Source organism: Pseudoliparis swirei, chromosome 17, assembly GCF_029220125.1.
Source record: "Pseudoliparis swirei isolate HS2019 ecotype Mariana Trench chromosome 17, NWPU_hadal_v1, whole genome shotgun sequence".
NCBI classification, from domain to species: domain Eukaryota; kingdom Metazoa; phylum Chordata; class Actinopteri; order Perciformes; family Liparidae; genus Pseudoliparis; species Pseudoliparis swirei.
Window position 1 is genome coordinate 21,401,348 of NC_079404.1, and position 20,640 is coordinate 21,421,987.

Consider the following 20,640-nt stretch of genomic DNA (forward strand, 5'->3'; position numbering starts at 1 on the left):
ACAAGAATAAATGTTAAGATAAAGAAGGGTTAGTAATATGTTGACACCACTTTTTCCATGCAAATTATTGTCTCCCCTCATTACCATGAACACACAGGATGATCCATGGGGCAATATTCAGCACAACCAGGCCTCAGTCAAAGCAGCCAGCTGAGCTTTTTGGAGATAAGGACGCTCAGCGGCGTAATAAATAGCAAACACACACACCACTGAAACTTTGATATTCAGGTGGACACGTTGTCTCTCACTCTGAGTGGGAATTGAGATCATTTAATTTTATAAAAAATAGCAGTTAAGTCTCTAAAACTGAGGGGTTATTCGTGGATGACAGATGGCATCGTTTATTGCAGGTGAGATAAAGATTTAAGATAATTAATGTTATTTCCTACATTCACTAGCGTTGTGTTTTCATTTTGACTTCGGAAAAGAAGTGTAAAAAGAAAGTGGCTCTCGGAACCGGAGACGTGAACTTTTGATGCCACATTTACATTTTTTGATCATGTAAATTTACAAGAAGAAAAAAATGTAGAGGGAGAAATGGTCTGATATGGATATTTAAACGTCCAAAATCATGTTTAAAAGACTATTAAACCTGCAAAAATCAGTAATTTGGATATTAACTACAATCTTAGTTGTGCTGATATCAACTGTCGGCTCATTGTTTAGTTCTTATCTCACATTGTGCCGTTCAATTTAATTGCTCTCATCAAACCTGTTTGCAGCAGTAACTGTTTCCATCCAACCAGCAGCAGTTAACCCGCTGTGCACTCCTTCTGCCCAGCAACACACATCTGGCAAAGAAAGTGGAACATTTAGGAGCTCTAAAGATCCAGAATGAGTTGGTGCAGACCAAACCAGTGGAAATGGAGGGTGAGTATTGGTCACAAGTCTAAATAAAACAACTGTTTGCTGTAACATGTTCACCATAATAACTTTGTAATATGAAAATATATTAAGGATCCGTAATCTTCTCGATCCCCTAGTGGCCAAAAAACTGAAAACTACCGGTTGTCTTAACTGTAACTGTTTTAATGTGTTGTACGGCGACCTTGAATGCCTTGACTTTATGAATACACCTAAAACATCGTTCCACCACCTACGCACACGCAGGATTGCACAACTGCAATCCCAGTTGGGCTCGGCTTGATGCTAGTACTAGACTTCACCCTTAAAAACCTTCAGATTTAGTCCCAGTATCAGTATAATGAGCCTAGTCGTACTAACAGTAGTTACAATAATAACTAGAATGGGCACTCGGTAGAGCGCATACCTTCGCATATCACAAGATTGGTCATTGAATTATGAACATTTTGGCATTAGTTGCATGGCAATTGGATAAAAGAAGATTTTGACCTTTTCATGACCTTGACCTTTGACCCAATCGATCCCAAAATCTAATCAAATGGTCCCCGGACAATAACGAATCATCCCACCAAATTTCATGCGATTCGGTTTAATACTTTAGTTATGCGAATAACACGCATACAATTAAATAAATAAATACACGGCGATCAAAACATAACCTTCCGCATTTTCAATGCGAAGGTAATCAGCATTAGCATATAAATACACAGCTCAGTTATTAATTCTACCTGACAACAAGTTTTCGGATGGAATTATCGGTATTGATCATTTCGGTTTCTTTGTCCCAGGTGAGAACAAAGTCCCCATGCACGTCATGTTCCTCCTGGTCTCCGACGTCATCGGTTTCTTCTGCCGCCCCGGCGTGGACCAGGTCACGGCCGCCGGGCAAATGTTCACCTCCGACCCCACCGACTTCATCTTCTGCTTTGGCTTGGTGGCCAACGTCTCCCTCATGCCGCTCATAGCTCAGGAGCGCCATCTCGTGGCGGCCTACCCGCACTGTCTCGGCCGCTGCGGCCGTGTCAGGCGTTGCCCTGCGGTCGCCTTGACCGTGGAGACGAGGCTTTGAGGAGGACGTAGAGTTCTCAAAAAGTCTAGTTTGGGACGACACATCCTACGGTTGGATCTTTGTCGCAGATACCAAAACCTTGCGAGCTGGATGTCAACATCGGGTCGGGCCTCAAGTAATGGCGGCTACGGGAGAATAATACGTCCGAAAGAAAGGCAAAGATCACTGATGTCTGATTGACAGACGGTTCATCCAATCACCTGCCCGGTATGATTGGAAAGTATCCGGCTTTCTCGGCCCGGTTCTGTGCAACCCGACCACCTGGCCAGTCAGATTAGCTTTTAGCGCCGTCTTTAGTCGAATTTTCGCTGGATAAACCGGAGGCTAATCCTCCGGAGCGGTGCCAAGCGAGCCAGAGGCTAAAGCTGGGTTTAGCCCACTTCGAAGCCGCCAGTGTGAGAGCTTTCTTAGCCCCAGGTTAACCGCTCACTTAGCTCGGGTCCAAGTGCAGCGAAGCCCTTTTCCAGCCGAGATCGGAGCATTTAGTACCACGGTGGAGGAGGGAGGAGTCTTGATGCATACATGAGTGTTAAATTGATCAAAAGCATAATAGATAAGTAAGGAACCGGTCGGTTGGGGTGGTTGAAAGCTTGTTTGAGAGTTGAAAAATGTTTTGTTGTGTAAATTCTAGTTAAGGAAAAGTTGAGTTCTGGTCACTTGAAGAAAAGGAAACCCTGAGTGAGAAGGAGTGGCACGAATCAGTGCAGTGGAGGATTGTTGTTACATTGAGGCTTTGGCTCCGAAGACCATAACAAGTATATATGTTTCTAATATCTTGTACTGTTTATTACCTTGTGTGATTGAAAAAGAAAATTCAGGACTTAGGAGGCTCAAAAAATCTTATATATGCCACATGCACTTTATTTGAACACACTCAAATAGAATTAGAACCACAGTGTATATATATATATATATATTCTATAAATAGAATATATATGAATATATATATATATACATATATAGAATATATATGTATATATAGAATATATTAAAAAATAACATATTAAAATATATATTTTCTCTAGATATAATATATATAAATATTAAAATATGTTCTCTATATATATAAATATATCCACTTCTCCTTCTTCTCCTCCTACTTCTCCTCCCCCCTTTCCTTCTTCTCCTTCTCCTCCTCCTTCATCTTCTTCTTCTTCTCCTTCTACCTCTCCTCCTCCTCCTCCTTCTTCACAATGCAAATCGAGTTTAGAGAACCAGACGTTACCCCGCGCAACCCGACCCAATCGAGGGTTTCACCCGGTCCAGGACAAAGACCCAGACGGCGTGACTGAATAGTAGCAGACATAAATAGTCCATGCTTATAACCTAGCCACAAGGACACACGAGTGTGTGTATCCGGGTGCAAGGGCATACGTAGTCGTTGCGCAATCTTTGCCCGAATGGCCTTATTGTTAACGAGATTAAGCCGGGGTGATGACCAATCGATCGCCTCGGCTCGCGTCGACTAAATCTGGTAATCAAGTCTGTGAGACTTTGGGATGTTGCCGTGTCGTCTTGTTCCTTTTTAAACCCAGATGATGAACTAATTCCCCTCATCCTTTGTGCGTGTACCTTTCACACAGAAATTCGATGAAGGCGTGACATTGATATAATAATAACAGCCTGTGTGAAAAGGGTTCACATGACAGTTGAGTGTGACCGGCCCGGTCCCTCCTCGGGAACACAACAAAAGGTTTCACTCACGGAGGATCTGTTGACCCACGTGAAAGGGCTTCTGTCTGGGAACAGAGGAACACACTCAACCCAAACTATTTCCCCTCTCGGGCACCTCTTAGAAACACGCTCTCCTGAATATCTGATTGCATCTTTATGTTTTTAAAAAAGCACCCGAACGCGTTAAGATTTGGACGTATTTTCTCACAAATAGCATCAATGAAAAAAAAATTCTACTCATGATAACAATGTTGTTCACAACTGTGAAGGCAGCGAGTACACAGCCGCAATCTGTATGTTGTGTATGCACATGAGAATAAAAGTCCTGAGGTTTAGATTGTCGCGTCGCTGCTACACGTCAGAGGAGACCTCCTTTCCCCTGAAATGAAAAGAAAACAATGTGAACGTTTCTATCGATGACACGCTCGACTCATGTATGGTTCATATTAAACAGGCACCCATTCTTGTACAGACACATGCATGTACATCAATGGGGGACCTGATCTTTCGTGGGCTGAGTAGTGGCCCTGTGGCTTCAGGCCAATCACATTCCTCAAACTGGAAAAAGAGAAAAGGGGGACTTTCCAAATAACAGGTGACATGACTCCTTTTCTACGCTACTCGAGGAGTCTTACAAATATTTATTTACAAAAAACGCAATTCTAAAACACTCACTGGGTTTGATTGTACATGTGTTTATATTATTGTGTCCATGCACTTTTTTTGTTACACTCCTGATTCCTTATAGCAATTTTATAACAAAATTAAATAGAAATATTTTATTTGATCAAATAACAAATATCTAATTTGTGTACAATAAATATTGTAAATATGATCAATGTAATATGTATTATTAATGTATTATTATTATTTATTTATTACTATTATTATTACTATTATTTATTTATTATTACTATCATTAATATTATTATAATTATTATTATGATTATTAATGTAGTATTACTATCATTATTATCATTAATATATTAATACTACTATTATTTATTATTCATATTATTATTATTATTTTTATTATTTTTATTATTATTATTATTCCTAATCCAGTGAAAATGCCAAGGTGATTATGGAATGGCTGTGTAAGAGAAAAAGTCTGGATGCACTTTGATTTTCAGTTTGAGTATCAGAAGGGAAACATAACTCAGAGCTCATTCCCAAAACTACCACCAGATGTCGCCAAAAACATTTTCATTTTATTCCACCTCGTGGCGTCCATCTCTCCTTTTTTTTTACCGACCTCGGCTTTTCGATGTCGTCGATGGACTCCGGCAGCCTCGCGTCCATCGTCTCCGGCAGCAGCAGCGCCACCAGGCCGGAGACGATGGCCACGGAGCAGATGATGACCTGAGGAAGAACGGGCCACACGTCCTCCAGCAGCAGGATGAGCGGCGCCACGGACACGCCCAGGCGGCTCATGAAGTTATTGAAGCCCAAAGCGTTTTGTCTGGAGAGGCAGAAGATCAATAAAAACACTTTACAATCAGACCTCCGTCCTCGCTACGCGAGACAGGAAGTGACCGAGGCTTTTCAGTTTAAAAGATGTTTTTTCTATTAAAATTTTACAAACTATTACAAATGTAAAGGGAAGTCGCTGTTTACACAGTTTTGTCCATGTTTTATACCTCACATCTGTTCCTTTCTCATCATATCTGGAGAACGCCTTGACTAAGTTCAGACGCATTGGACGAAAAGGACCAACTGATCAGATGTTGTTGGTCAAAGGTCAAAGGTCAAAGTCACTGTGAACACGTTTTTCCCAATTTCCGATATTTTCAGGACAATCAAGAAGGAATTTCTTCAAATTTGAACTCAAGGATGAACTGATTAGAATGTAATAGTCAACATTTTCAGTAAATAGTCAATTTTATAGTAACTAAAGAAGTCATGCTAATTATGACAATTTCACACACATCTCTAGTCGGACAAAATAAGGAAGTGGTGACATTTTGTACATGTACGTTCATGATGAATGACGAGCCTTTAGAGGCCGTGTCCACGCAGCAGCTCGACGTCGCTCTGTGACGGTAACCTGCCTGACGACCGTGGGGTAAAGCTCGGTAGTGTAGAGGAAGACGGTCGTGAAGGAAGCTTCCGAGAGGCCTTTTCCGACGACGGCGACGACGGCACGCACGTGCCACAGACCTACGGAGCGGCACAGTCCATGCGTCACATTTGATTGGTGATGCTCCATCGTATCTTAAGGAGAGTGTAGTACCATACTGCCCCACTAGAGAGCTGCGCTCGCTAAATGCGAGGCTACTTGTGGTTCCTAGAGTCTTAAAAAGTAGGATGGGAGCCAGAGCCTTCAGTTATCAAGCTCCTCCTCTTTTATGGAACCAGCTTCTACCTTCAGTCCGGGAGGCAGACACAGTCACCTCGTTAAGACTTTCCTCTTAGAGACCCTAGAGAAGCTGCTATAGGCTTAGAGGCTGCTGGGGGACGTTTTAGGACACACTGAGCACCTATCTCCTCTCCTCTCTCCTTAAGGACATTTTAGGACACACTGAGCACCTATCTCCTCTCCTCTCTCTCCTTAAGGACGTTTTAGGACACACTGAGCACCTATCTCCTCTTCTCTCTCTCCTTAAGGACGTTTTAGGATACACTGAGCTTCTCTCTCTCCTTAAGGACGTTTTAGGATACACTGAGCACCTATCTCCTCTTCTCTCTCCTTAAGGACGTTTTAGGATACACTGAGCACCTATCTCCTCTTCTCTCTCCTTAAGGACGTTTTAGGATACACTGAGCACCTATCTCCTCTTCTCTCTCCTTAAGGACGTTTTAGGATACACTGAGCACCTATCTCCTCTCCTCTCTCCTTAAGGACATTTTAGGACACACTGAGCTTCTCTCTCTCCTTAAGGACGTTTTAGGATACACTGAGCACCTATCTCCTCTTCTCTCTCTCCTTAAGGACGTTTTAGGATACACTGAGCACCTATCTCCTCTTCTCTCTCTCCTTAAGGACGTTTTAGGATACACTGAGCACCTATCTCCTCTTCTCTCTCCTTAAGGACGTTTTAGGATACACTGAGCACCTATCTCCTCTTCTCTCTCCTGAAGGACGTTTTAGGATACACTGAGCACCTATCTCCTCTTCTCTCTCTTTAAGGACGTTTTAGGACACACTGAGCACCTATCTCCTCTCCTCTCTCCTTAAGGACGTTTTAGGACACACTGAGCACCTATCTCCTCTTCTCTCTCCTTAAGGACGTTTTAGGATACACTGAGCACCTATCTCCTCTCCTCTCTCTCCTTAAGGACGTTTTAGGATACACTGAGCACCTATCTCCTCTCCTCTCTCCTTAAGGATGTTTTAGGACACACTGAGCACCTATCTCCTCTCCTCTCTCTCTTATGGATGAATTTCCATCTCTCCTTCACAGACTACTAACTCTGCTTCCTCCCTAAAGTCCTTGTGACTCCACGTCTCTCAAAGGGTCCATCGGACCTGGCTGGGTCTGATGCCTCCTGTCATGGCCCTGCTGAGTTTTTCCTGATCCGATGTGAGAGGTCAAAGGTCAGGGATGTCATATGTGTACAGATTGTACTTATGTCATTTCTGTCAAAGGTTAAAAAAGGCAATGACGACCTTGCGGTATAAATATGTTGGCGACGATGCAGGTTCCCGTCAGTAGCAGCGTGCCCGCTTGGCACTTCTTCCGTCCGACGAGGTTGAGGAAGACGTAGATGAGCAGCTTGGCGGGGACTTCGACGGCGGCGTAGATGAAGTGCGTGAGGTAAATGTTCAACCCGAACCCGCCGATGTTCAAGCTGATCCCGTAATACGTGGAAGCGACTCCAAACCTGCAGAATCATTAACAAGCGGTAACGAAAAAAAACATTGTTTACTGTGTTTCTGTGCATACATGTATATATTTTTCGAGGTTCTACCCACCACACGATCCCAGTGAGAAGAGTTAACCGCCTCATCTTGGGGGTCTTGACCAGGTGGAGGTAGTTGTAGCTTTTGTCTGGCTTTTCTATGTTGGAGAGCGTCTGCACAGAAGAGAGAGAGAATGTTTGGAGGGCAAAGCTGACCCTAAGAAATATAATTTTGCCCCTGATATCATGAGGAGGGGCAAAAGATGCCCCAATAATTTCCTCTAATAATTATGATAGTTTAATAGCCTTTTGTTTTTGTTCTTTGTTGTGTGTGTCCTATCTGTTTTGCCTGTACTGTACGCACAAACAAATCAATAAATATAATTGTTAATTATAAAAAAAAGAAAACAATTATAATTGTTAATAGTTGTTTAAAGAAAATTTAAAACAATAAATAACCACAAAGAAATAAGAATAGCATTGAATAAGATTCATGTTTTCTGTTTGTTCTGTGTTAAAAAAAATCTAAGAAAACATTTTGAATCTGTAGACTATGGCCTAATAGTCTTATTACTGCCTAATAGTCTTATTACTGCCTAATCGTCTTATTATTGCCATTTTTATGACAATTGCTCATATACTGTAAACCTAAATAAGTATATATATTATTTTTTAACAAAGGTTAAATGTTATTTCACAAGTTTCAAAAAGTGCCCCCAATTTCTTTTTAAATGCTCCTGGATTTCAGCCACTGGGGGAACAAGTTGCCCCCTAAAAAATATATAAATTTCCTCCCCTGTTTAGAGGGTTCACATTTGTATGGTCATGGTTATTCTCTTTAGCGCACTCTGTTTGTGACTGGAGGACCGCAACACGTGTTCTTCAGTCCCAGAAACACAGTTCATCAGAATGATTTCTTTAATCGTGAAGAAAAAAAACACACGATTCAACCTCAAACTTACCTCCAATTTAAATTTGGATGCCACTTTTTGTCTTTTGTTGAACTTGGCACATTTGTCCAAATAGAACTGAGCATTCTCCACTTTCCCATGAGCCAAAAGCCAGCGGGCAGATTCAGGAATCCACCTGCAATTATATTTAAAAACCAGCTCATCATCAGTGGATGCTCGCACTGACCATGACTGGTAAGTGGTCGACCCACTGAGTGACTGATCGGTACTATTTCTCCTCATTTGTGTCGTTCAAAGTTCACTGCTTTTCTTGAGTGATGCTTGACCTCTGGCGGGTGCAACGTATATATTCTGGGTTCTACTTACCACCAGGTCAGGACCGCAAAGCCCAGCGGCGCCGTGACGACCATGATCAGCGTCCGCCAGTCGTTCACCATGAAGGCCAACCCGGCCAGCAGCATGTTACCTACGGACCAGGACAGGCCGCCGATCACTCCGATACAGGACCTGTGACGTGTGTCCACCCACTCGATGCCTGCGAGGGTGGTAATGAATCAGTAATAATGTCGATAATTCAACGATAACGCAGTTTATTTCTGTTTTATTTCAGTTCGACATTTTGTGATCGGATAAGCCGGCTCGTCCGAACTTTGAACTTCCCGAGTCTGCGAAAGCGGATTATATTGGCCCCGACGTTGCGTCATCGTCTCTCGGCTCACCGAGAACAACGGCGTTGATGCTGATTCCCGTCAGTCCGAACCCGGTGATGAATCTCAGGACCGCGAACGCCACGTAGGAGTTAGCGAACGCGCTGGCGAAGCCGAACGCGATGGAGATGACGTACGAGGCCAGGAGGGTTTTCTTCCTGCCGTACCTGCAAGCACGAATGGGAAGTAGATTTTTTTTAAAGACAATTACAGTAATTATATATACTACCGGATAATAATAGCCCGGACTGTACAGGCACGGAGGGAAATGATGCCTTCAGGGGCCTTCTGCCAACGAGGAAGACAACCTTCTCACACGTGCGTTGCCCATCCAGGTGAAAGGTGGCGAATTATCCCTTTTAATATTGTATATGCGGAACAACAAAATTTCACAAAAAACCCGAAAAATAATTCACATACAATTAAAAAAATTCATACAAAATTCACAAAAAATTCTACATTTCTAAAAAAAATCACAAACATTCTAATAAAAAATAAAAGAAATTTAAAAAAGAACGTCAGAACGTGTGATCCGTTTCATACACTTTCTCTAAATCTGAGCCTATAGACATATCATATCATCACATATACAGAGACATAATCCTGTTATTTAAGTCTGGACAACTGCACACCTCACTCCACCATCGTACACCGCACAACACGCAAACACCTCCATCAGTTTACAGCACAGGTGTCAAACACAAGGCCCGTGGGCCGAATCCGGCCCACCACGTCATTTTATGTGGCCCCTGATGGCTCAAAAGACATATAATCACCTTTTCTTGGAAGAAATTTCTAGAAAAATATCCTGTGCTTTTATTTTGAAGGTTTCAAACGAAATGAATTATGTGATAATATTAGAGAAATGTTCTTATGTACAATATTTCTACACTCAAAAAAACAATAATCAAATGCAAAGAGTTATATTACAAAATGTTTTAAACTATTTGAAATAGATTACTTTTAGACACTATTTGTTCACATACTTATCACAGAGGAATCCAAAAGTGACGGCCCCGATCATCAGTCCAAGAAAGAAGATGGAGCTGGTGGTTTGTATCAGGCTTTTTCTATCGCAGACGAGGTCCCACTGGAAGAGCAGATCAAAGAGAAAAGGTTGTTCGATTATCTATTGTTTTTTATCCTATAGAACACAGGTGTCAAACACAAGGTCTGCGGGCCGAATTTGGCCCCGCCACATCATTTTATGCGGCCCCCTGCCGGCTTGAGAGAGACACGTGATCACATTTTCTTAAAGAAATTGAAGAAAAATATCCCGCGCTTTTATTTTGAAGGTTTCAAATTAAATGGAATGTTCTAATATTGGAGACATTTTCTTATGGACAACATTTCTACACTGAAATAAACAATAATCAAACGCAAAGAGTTATTTAACAATACGTTCGAGGAGTTTATAAAGTGTTTCCGGCCCTTTAAGAGGCCACCAAATTAATTAACTGTCCTTTACAGATAATAATGTTTAACTTTATTTATTGACATATTCATTGCAAACATTGCTGCCGTTGACTAAAAAGCTGTGAAACAAGAATGATCTACTCTTTTTTAAGATAAAAGGACAATAGCTTATTCGGAAATGGAGATGAGTGGATCATTTATATGAATTGAGTTGCAGATAAAAATAAAGTAACTGTTTATATAGTATCAGCAACGTCACTGGTCACTGGAAATACATCTAGAACAAAAAAAGGTATTCATTGACTGTGGATCAGTCGTTAGCAGCTCCGTCTTCCAATCAGGGGGTTGGCGGTTCAATCCCCACCCTAGTCTATGTGTCCTTGAGCAAGACATTTAACCCTGAGTTGCTCTCCATGTATTAATGTAACATGGTGGTAAGTCGCTTTGGATAAAAGCGTCAGATAAAAGAAATCTTTAAAAACATTGTTTACAATTGCAAAACAAATTTAGAATGTTTTTAAAAAGAAATTTCAAATAATGAAGCATCATAAATAATGATATTAGATCCACGTGCACTGTTTTGAGGAAAGCCAAAGTCATCTTTATTGTCAATTTTCCAATGTTGAACATACCGAAAATCGAACGTACGTTCGTCTCTTTTTGTCCGACAAAGTGAATAATTGTAATAATGATCTGCTTGTTTAAAAGTATTCACATGCGCGGTGTAAATACCTCTGTTGTCAGGGTGGCAGCGAAGGTGGAGTTGTCGTACACCCATCCGCTGCGACACGGAACGGTGGGCAGGTCGGCGCCGGCCGAGCCGTTGGCCAGCAGCTGGAACTGAGGCTCTGCGAACATCTCGCAGGATTTCGGGGCGCCATCTTCTCGCAGCGGGAGGCCGACGGTCAGTCGCTGCTCGCCGGTCAAATTCCCGAAGAGTCCTCCTCCTCCGGCGCCCAGCGTGCCGATGTCGCAGCGGTGAGGAGGCGACGCGGCGATGAAGTTGTTCAACAGGAAGTGACAGGGCAGAACTATCCGAGGGACGCACAGCAGGACCACGATGCCGATCTGGAAAGGCCCAAAACCGCCGACTTCCTCCAGGATATTCTCAAACATCATCTTCACCCAGCCCGCGGTTTCTAGAAGAACACATGTAGAATTAAAACGAGAGGTACATCAACTGCTTGGGGGGGGGGGGGGGGGTTAATGAAGGCACTCCATGGGGTGCGTGAGATTTAGAAGAAAAAAGACGACAAGTGAATAGATTTTCTTAAAGAAATTGAAGAAAAATATCCCATGCTTTTATTTTGAAGGTTTTAAATGAAATGGATTTAAGTTGTATTATTGGTGACACGGGTGAGTGAGATTTCGAAGAAGAAAAAGACACGTGATCCCATTTTCTTAAAGAAATTGAAGAAAGATATCCCATGCTTTTATTTTGAAGGTTTCAAATTAAATGGATTTATGTTGTATTATTGGAGACACGCGTGTGTGAGATTTAAAAGAAGAAAAAAAAGACACGTGATCACATTTTCTTCAAGAAATTGAAGAAAGATATCCCGTGGTTTTATTTTGAAGGTTTCGAATTAAATGGATTAATGTTGTAATATTGGAGACACGGGTGCGTGAGATTTAGACGAAGAAAAAAAGACATGTGATCACATTTTCTTAAAGAAATTGGAGAAAAATATCCCGTGCTTTTATTTTGAAGGTTTCAAATGAAATGGATTTAAGTTGTAATATTGGAGACACGGGTGTGTGAGATTGAGAAGAAGAAGAAAGACACGTGATCCCATTTTCTTAAAGAAATTGAAGAAAGATATCCCATGCTTTTATTTTGAAGGTTTCAAATGAAATTGATTTATGTTGTATTATTGGAGACACGGGTGGTTGAGATTTAGCCGAAGAAAAAAAGACACGTGATCACATTTTCTTCAAGAAATTGAAGAAAGATATCCCATGCTTTTATTTTGAAGGTTTAAAATTAAATGAATTTATGTTGTAATATTGGAGACACGGGTGCGTGAGATTTAAAAGAAGAAAAAAAAGACGTGATCACATTTTCTTAAAGAAATTGAAGAAAAATATCCCGTGCTTTTATTTTGAATGTTTCAAATTAAATGGATTCATGTTGTAATATTGGAGAATTAGCATCGTTATTTCATAAATCTCACATAAAATATATGTTTAAATTCGTGAATGAAATTATTAAATCGGGCACGGCGCTGAATATTACATCTTATTTTTCAAACCACGTTCTCCTGGTTTGGTGGTACGTCCCGAAAAGAAAAAAAATTGCACTTAAACTATTGCAATTCCTCACCTGCATATGAATCTGCACACAGGACTGACGCTCTGTTGACGGTGCGGTGCTGATCCGGCTCTCTGTGGACTTCTCTGTCTGCATGAGGTTCTTTTCAGGCTCTGCAGCTTTTTACCCCCCAGACCTCGTGATCATTGACACCCGGCGTCACCTTTGGACACGAGGATGTTGAAAAGATCACCAATCTAACCGATCTCATGACGTCTGTTCAAAAGAAAATCTATATATATATATATATATATAAAAGTCTGAATATAGTATACCATGATAAAGTCATTCGATAATATATTATGTTGTAATAATTAATAATAATAGCGTGTCAAAAAATGGCATACAATACTATCATTTTACTTTAAAAAAAACATTATGACATACTGAACCATGACATATGACAAAATATATTATGAAATGTGTTATGTAATATTTTAAAATATTTTTGCCATACTACACTATAACTTTCTATGACATTTAAAAGGAGATTATTTTAGTATTTTTGACGGCATACTTTATTATTACTTTTATGACATTTGTTTATCATATACAATTGGACTATTTAGCTTTTTATAAGTTTCTAATGGGAAATCAAATAACATAGCTATTATGTATTACACTGTGTTTACATGTTGGAGGGTCAAGTCAAATAAAATACACTGAATGCATTATGTAATTATAGTAAATAAAATACACTGAATGTATTCTGTAATTATATTAAATGAATAACACTGAATGCATTATGTAATTATATTAAATGATATAATATATATATATAATAATATCATTTAATATATTATATTAAATTATGTAATTATATTAATTGAATAACACTGAATGCATGATGTAATTTTATTAAATAAAATACACTGAATGTATAATTGTAATTATATTAAATGAATAACATTGTATGTATTATGCAATTATATTAAATAAAATACACTGAATGTATTATGTAATTATATTAAATAAAATACATTGAATGCATTATGCAATTATATTAAATAAATCACACTGAATACATGATACAATTATATTAAATAAATAACACTGAATGCATTATACAATTATATTAAATAAATAACACTGGATGTATTTTGCGATCATAGCAAGTATAATTGTTGAATGTATTCGGTCGCTCAACATTTTAAGAACCATGACATTTTTAAGAATTATTTATGTTTTTATTTATTTATGGCAAACTATACTATGGTCTTTAAACATATGGCGAATGACATTTTTAAAGACTTATTTTAATATAACTTTCATTACGTTTTTTTAAATTTTAGATAATATATCGATTTGTATGCCTTCTTTATGGTAGACTGTACAACAACTTTCCATGGGATCCTACAATGTAATGTTTTTTATTAAATGTTTGAAACCGTGTGATACTATGATTTTTTTAATGGCAAAATATGATATTTTTTTATAATTTCTTCATGACGTATTATATTATTTCAGAATTTTTTATGGCATACTTCACTTTTATCATGACATATTTTACAACTACATTTCTGTGAGCACTGTTGTAGTACATGTGTCTGTCCACTAGATGGCGATGCATATTCACATGTATATGGGTAATGAACTTCATCATGTTGCAGCTGGTGAAACATCAGCAAAGACAGCAGCTGCAGAGGAAGAGCTGGAATCAAAGTTTTCCATATTGAAATAAAATGTCTCACTATTGTTTCAAAATCTTAAATTATTTAAAATTGCACTGTTGAAAATGTGCTGATATTTAGTTTAAGAGGCTTATATATTTTCAACAACAGTGGAAAATGGGTGAAATAATATATCATAAAGCATAGGAGAAAAAAAAGGAACTTTTTGATGAGCTTGACTTGCATTCATTCCCTTAACTTGATCCACACAGTAACTGAAAATAAATAGTCAGATTCCAGGGCTCAGCATTTATCAATGAATCCCTTAGTAACTCAGCACCAGGATAAATACTTGAGCTCTGTACCTTACTTACGTAGTTAAGTGCAAAGCAAGTCTTAACCTCATTACGTTACATGCACGCTCGAGCTAAATGGACCGAGCCAATTCCCTTTGTGACATGCATACTATGACTTTTTATGACATTAAATTCTTTTTCTTGCATTTCATGATATACTTTGAATTCAATGCACAATGTTCGACATACTAGGACTTTTTAGCTAGAGGCCTTTTGATTGGCCGACTGAATTATGACTTTTTGTTGCATTCATAAAATCCCGACTTTTCTTCTTACATATCTTACAAAATACACTTTTAATTTATTGTGATATAGTTGACATAACCTTTGATTTTTTGTTATGGCATAATCTATTGTTGACACAATAGCTTTGAAGTCTGCTAATATCCAGAGAGAGAGAAAGCGTGAGAAAGAGTGAGAGAGACAAAAAGACAGAGACAAAGAGAGAGAGAGAGAGAGACAAAAAGACAGAGACAAAGAGAGAGAGAGTGAGAGAGACAAAAAGACAGAGACAAAGAGAGAGAGAGAGAGAGAGAGAGATTGAAAACCACCTGGAGACTTGACCTGCATACATACTACACTTTTACTTTGTTGTGATATATTTGACATAACCTTTGATTTTTTTATGGCATACCTTATTGTTGACACAATAGCTTTGAAGTCTGTTAATATCCAGAGATTGAGAGAGAGAGAGAGACATTAGATCACCTGGACCAACACAAGTGCCTTAATAAAAAACTCAAATTTGCTTTCTTCCCAAACACCGAACCACAGATCATGTCTGTACCCTCCACACGCTCATCCACACACGTACACCAAGCAAATGGGAAAATATTAGCTTTTTTTATTGATTTTAAGAGAGCATTTGATTCAATTTGGCATAAAAGGACTACGTTAGACTTCTGTAACCTGGCCTCGGAGGAAAAGTCTATGACATTGTACATTAGACATGAAGTGTGCCGTGTTCTTACCCAGAGGAGAGGCGTTCGTCAAGGCTGCAATCTGAGTCCCACACTCGCCAACTTCTACATGAATGACCCGGCCTCCTTCTTCTAGACGGAGAGGTGAAGTCTCTGCTCGATGCAGACGACCTGGACCTCAACAACAGCTGGACCCCCTGGAGGACGACGGTCACCACTGGGGCCCTGGCAGTAAAGCTAAAGAAAACAAACATCAAGATCTTCCAAGAAAAAGGCCCAGATGTCAGGAGAGCAAACACCATTTCACTCTAGGAAGTTCCACCATGAGCTTCACGTATCTGGGTCCATTACAGCCTCGGGGAGTTTCTGCTTGGTGGTGAATGCACTCAAAGAAAAGGCCAGAAGAGTCCTCCGAGCAATTAAAAGAACATTTGATAAGATCCAAATTCAGATGAAAATCTGGTGTAAGGTTTTTGATAATGTGATCGAGCCCACTGCGCTGTATGGCAGCGAAGTTCGGGGTTCACTCCGTCACCATGGCTACACTAGATGGGGCAGACACCCCACAGACGCCCGACATGCAGAGTTCTGCAGAACCATCCTCAACGTTCAAAGAAAAACACCAGAGAAATCACCTTCAAACTAATTCACCCTCCATGTTGGAGCCCTCCGAAGCCAAGAGCTGAACCCAGAACAGAGTCCTTCGAGTCAGTCGGTGCTGAGACTAACTTCTCCTACACAGCAGAACCTGGACCAGTCTCTCACCAACACAGCTTTACAGATACCAGTTTGAGTCAACGCAACCATAAAGAAAAGCAAGGAAACACATTTGGAAGATTGGAAAAAAAGAAACAGGAAGTCAAAGTAGATTTAGAATGTTATCTGGTCCTAGAAAGAGATTATGAACTGGCAGAATATCTCTCTTCTGTCAGGGGTCAGAAGCTGAGACCGACCCTGACCCGGTTCAGGCTCAGACCGACCTTGACCAGGTACAGAATATATGAAGGACTAGATGAAGTACAAAAAAGGTATGTAAGAAATAGAATAATCAGTTTATTAAAAGAAGTGAAGAACAATAGTTGGACTGCTGAAGCGTTCCAACTAATAAGCCCGGAGGAAACCCCGTTGACCCGCCGCTCTGTCGCCGACAGTGCTGCGATAGATCTTCACGAATCGTGTGATCTTCCGTTCTCGTCCGAGAGGCGACGATCTAACTTCACGGTCAATTTGGAGGCCGTAACATTGTGGAGCTGTGAATTGTATTGCGTAACACGGAGAGGTCTTCTAATGTTTAGTCGACTCAGACTCAAAAGGGAAAACGTGGGAACCATTGCTCAACATTTTGGCATTTTTCCTTTTGTGCCAGTGGAAATGTTGGCTGAATTGTTCGGGTTTCCTCCTCTGGGGGTTGTGAATATCGTCCTCTGGACCAACGCGTTGGACGGATGGCCATAAAGTATTCTCGTTCACCGTTTTAAAGAGAAGCATTTTAAAGAAAAGACAATTCTGACTGCCATTGTGACCCCCTGACTTTGATGTTAGTTTAAAAAAAACACAGTACACTGCATACTAAGACTGCGCTCTCATATGTTAGAACCCACACATGAGTAGTCTCTGATTCTAATATGGAAAACTGAATGTTTGTTTACAGTGAGATTTGGGTTAAATCCCAGCTCAGTGTCCTGGGATTGGACCACAACATAAACAAACTGTCCGAGATGAGCAAACTGGACAGTCGTCCTGAGACCTGCTGAGGTCCCAAAGGACAGGAATAAGAAAGGTAGATGTTTTAACAAGGAAGTGAGTGGGCCAGCTCACAGCTCAGAACCTCTTGCTTTTCCGAGACAGTATTGAAGTTGTGTATTTTATCAACTAAAAAGTAATTGAAAGGGACGTCTGGTTGCAACGAAAATTCCTCATCATTGTACGAAACGTGGCACCCTCCATCGTCTTCTCCCGAGTCTCCCCGAGGGAAACTAAAGGCTCTGAATCAACTGGAACAAAGAGATGCACAACATGTGAGTGTGTTTACCGACCTTTTTGTCCAAATCTGTTGGCGTGCCCATAAAGTTCCTGTCTTCCTGCAGAGGAAGGAAGGAGCACAAGCACCCCTCCAAAAAACGAACTAAAACAGACTATAAATCAGGACACTGTGCAGGAGCTTTCCCAGAGTTCCCATTATTCTCAGTGCTTGAGATCCGGTTGGACCAGCAGTGATAAAGTGGCCTTTTCCATCGTGTTGTCTACCATTTAACAAAACCTAATTTGAAAGGAGAATTTTTTTCCCAGTTCCATGTTATTGCATATGTGTAAAGAATGATTGTTTTAGTCATGGGGTAATATTTGACCAATCCTTGTCGTTTGGCCGCCATGTTAATTGCAGCTGTTCGGTCCGGCACACAGAAAGAATGAATGAAAAAGATCTTTAAAAAAAAATTTAAATCAGTTTGAACAAGGACCGGATACATCCGTCTGTGCCTCGACCGAAGTCACGAAATACGTGACACATCTCGAGAATTCGAAGAAAAGCCTCCGACATCGAAAAAACAGAAAGCTGCATTTAACAGACATTATCAGGAGTCGTACTTATGGTACGTACACACCAAAAGAGACGATGAAATGTTCCTGAAAAGCTTGGTTCCTTCCCTGGAAAAACTGCCACCCTAAGCAGAAGGAATATGTCAAATTTAAAATTCTTAAAGTAATTTATGAAGCCAGCACTGATGCTGAATTTGGAACATCTGGAATAAATGTATGGGGGACAATCTTTCCAGGGAACGAACCCAAGAGTCCAATTGCTATGTTGTTATATCCGTTTATCTGTTAATAAATGCACTTTATTCATAACATATGTCCATGTTCGTATTTTTAGTTTTACAAGAAAACTCTTAACAAACAAAGGAAATTTTGCACATTAGTAATATGTGGTTGGCTCTTAAAAGAGCCGTTTTGGATCTGCTTGAGCATGACACCGTGTCCTGCCACGGGACGGTTCCTTCAGCAGAGAAGACGGATGTGGAGGCCTCCCTCACCCCGATGGCCTCTTTCGCCGAGTTATTGCCAGCAATTCTCCCAAGATGTGGCATCGGCTCCACCTCTCCGACCGCGACGCTCACTGCAGTTTGGGTTCTCCGCATGAAGATATGCAGTACGCATGTTGGCAATGGTCCTAAATGAGTCCACAGGAGCGAGATATCTGCAGCACAGAAAACATTCAATTTAACTTAGTTGGAATGAAGATAATATCGGTGTTAATAGTAGTAGTTTTGATATAAACAATAAACAGAATTGCTGGTCATTTTATAAAATACGTTATATTGTATGTAGGTACATGTGTAGAAACAAACATGGCTTCCCACCTTCATTTCCTCCTTTCCTTCCTTGCCTACTTTCCTTCCATTCCACCTTTCCTTCCTTCCCTCCTTGCCTAGCTTCCAATCTTCCTTTCAATTCAATTCAATTCAATTCAGTTTATTTGTATAGCCCAATTTCACAAATTTGTCTCGGAGTGTACAACAACAATCTGTACCAGACATCCCTGCCCCAAAACCTCACATCGGACGAGGAAAACTCCCACCAAACCCTTCAAAAGGGAAAAAAAAGAGAGAAGAGAGAGAGAGGAGAGGAGGATCCCTCTCCTATGATGGACAGATAGAATAGATGTAATTGTGTGACAGAGAGAGAATTAATAGTTAAAATAATATGATCATATGAATGAATAGTTCATAGTAGGCATATTCCACGATATTCACGATCCCACACGATCCATCCCAGGCGAGGGGAGGGGGGGGGGCGGAGTGGAAAGGGACAGTGGCGTAGTCATGAGCAGGAATTCCACGACCCAGACGATCCATCAGGGTCGCCTTTCCTTCCTTCCTACCTTTCCTTCCTCCCTTCCGAAATTTCCTTCCTTGCCTCCTTTCCTTCCTTGCCTAGCTTTCTTCCTACCAAACATGGCTGCCGTATCTGTATCAAAAAACAGTAAATTAAAAAGTCCACACATTAATTATTCATCACAAGTTGTAAAGATACCACTTATAAGAACATGTTCTTAAACGAAAAACAATGAAATAAAATAAATAACGTTATCCTCCTTTGAGAAATACATGAGACACACCGCTGTGGCTGTGTCTACTACCGCACACTTTACGAAGTACACTGCAATACAGTGCACTACAATTCAGTGCACTGTATTGCAGTGCACTGCGTCGCTGATAAGTGCCGTCTCAAATGGAACACTTACGTTAACCACTTGGCGGGAGTGACGTACGCAAATCTGCTTGCGATACCCGCGAAACTTAAACTGACAAAATGAATGCACTTCTTGCCCTCTTTGTGTCCCTTGTTTACCCCTTTCTCCACCCCATGTGGAAACTGCGATACCTCCACAATCGCGGCAGGAGCCTCCGTGGTCGACCGCTTGTGCTACCGTAGCCACCTCGTCCGCCATTGTTTTAGAAATAAAATGAAAAGCTGGCGAAAGGGCTCCTCCTCTTCCGCTACGTCGCCAAGATGGCGGCCGTTTAGGGCCAGTAGTGTCCATCGTTTTACACTACATGTTTTGCCCGTTTGCAGTGCACCATCCGGGTACTTTCAGTGCACTGAATTCTGCTGGTTTTTTCAGTGGCGCACTTCGAACACTGAAAGTCAGTGCTCGAAGTGCGCGGTAGTAGACACAGCCCCTGTGTCCATTACCCACACTTTGCTTTCTAAAACTTTGTTCATTTCATATTGAAAATCTGGGTAGTTGTCATGACTGGCCACGTCGACGGCGACGGGACACAGGAAGCCGGGGGCGGCAAGGTCGTCGACGGGCCACAGGGAGCCGGGACAAACGGGGCATGGGAAGCCAGGGGCGGACAGGACGCGGGAAGTTGGGGGCGGCGACCTGGCCACCCCCGGCTTCCCTTGCCCCGTCCGCCCCCGGCTTCCCGTGCCCCGTCGGGGACGGTGACAGGG

The 20,640-nt window shown here is 40.9% G+C and overlaps 2 protein-coding genes across 2 annotated transcripts; one reads left to right on the forward strand and one right to left on the reverse strand.

Moving 5' to 3' along the window:
* The first annotated feature begins 296 nt into the window (after nucleotides 1–296).
* si:ch211-132e22.4 (uncharacterized) lies at nucleotides 297–2,789 on the forward strand. The gene is made up of 2 exons (XM_056436040.1): nucleotides 297–870; nucleotides 1,653–2,789. Exons 1-2 carry the CDS (start codon nucleotides 864–866, stop codon nucleotides 1,931–1,933), a joined length of 288 nt encoding a protein of 95 aa, XP_056292015.1. The 5' UTR covers nucleotides 297–863; the 3' UTR covers nucleotides 1,934–2,789.
* Nucleotides 2,790–4,667: 1,878 nt separating this feature from the next.
* Nucleotides 4,668–12,955, reverse strand: LOC130207144 (solute carrier family 22 member 7-like). The gene is made up of 10 exons (XM_056435618.1): nucleotides 12,808–12,955; nucleotides 11,217–11,623; nucleotides 10,055–10,158; nucleotides 9,081–9,235; nucleotides 8,728–8,896; nucleotides 8,413–8,536; nucleotides 7,524–7,624; nucleotides 7,218–7,432; nucleotides 5,659–5,767; nucleotides 4,668–5,069 (listed from the first exon to the last, which is right to left on the reverse strand). Exons 2-10 carry the CDS (start codon nucleotides 11,601–11,603, stop codon nucleotides 4,814–4,816), a joined length of 1,620 nt encoding a protein of 539 aa, XP_056291593.1. The 5' UTR covers nucleotides 11,604–11,623; nucleotides 12,808–12,955; the 3' UTR covers nucleotides 4,668–4,813.
* Between the last annotated feature and the right edge of the window lie 7,685 nt (nucleotides 12,956–20,640).

Bases quoted from the DNA above. Each gene is read 5' to 3' on its own strand.
- LOC130207144 (XM_056435618.1), bottom strand. From the start codon at position 11,603: ATGATGTTTGAGAATATCCTGGAGGAAGTCGGCGGTTTTGGGCCTTTC. The intron at 9,236-10,054 runs GTATGTGAACAA...TCGTGCTTGCAG, and splicing joins TTTGGATTCCTCTGTGATAA to GTACGGCAGGAAGAAAACCC. The intron at 8,897-9,080 runs GTGAGCCGAGAG...CCACCCTCGCAG, and splicing joins CATCAACGCCGTTGTTCTCG to GCATCGAGTGGGTGGACACA.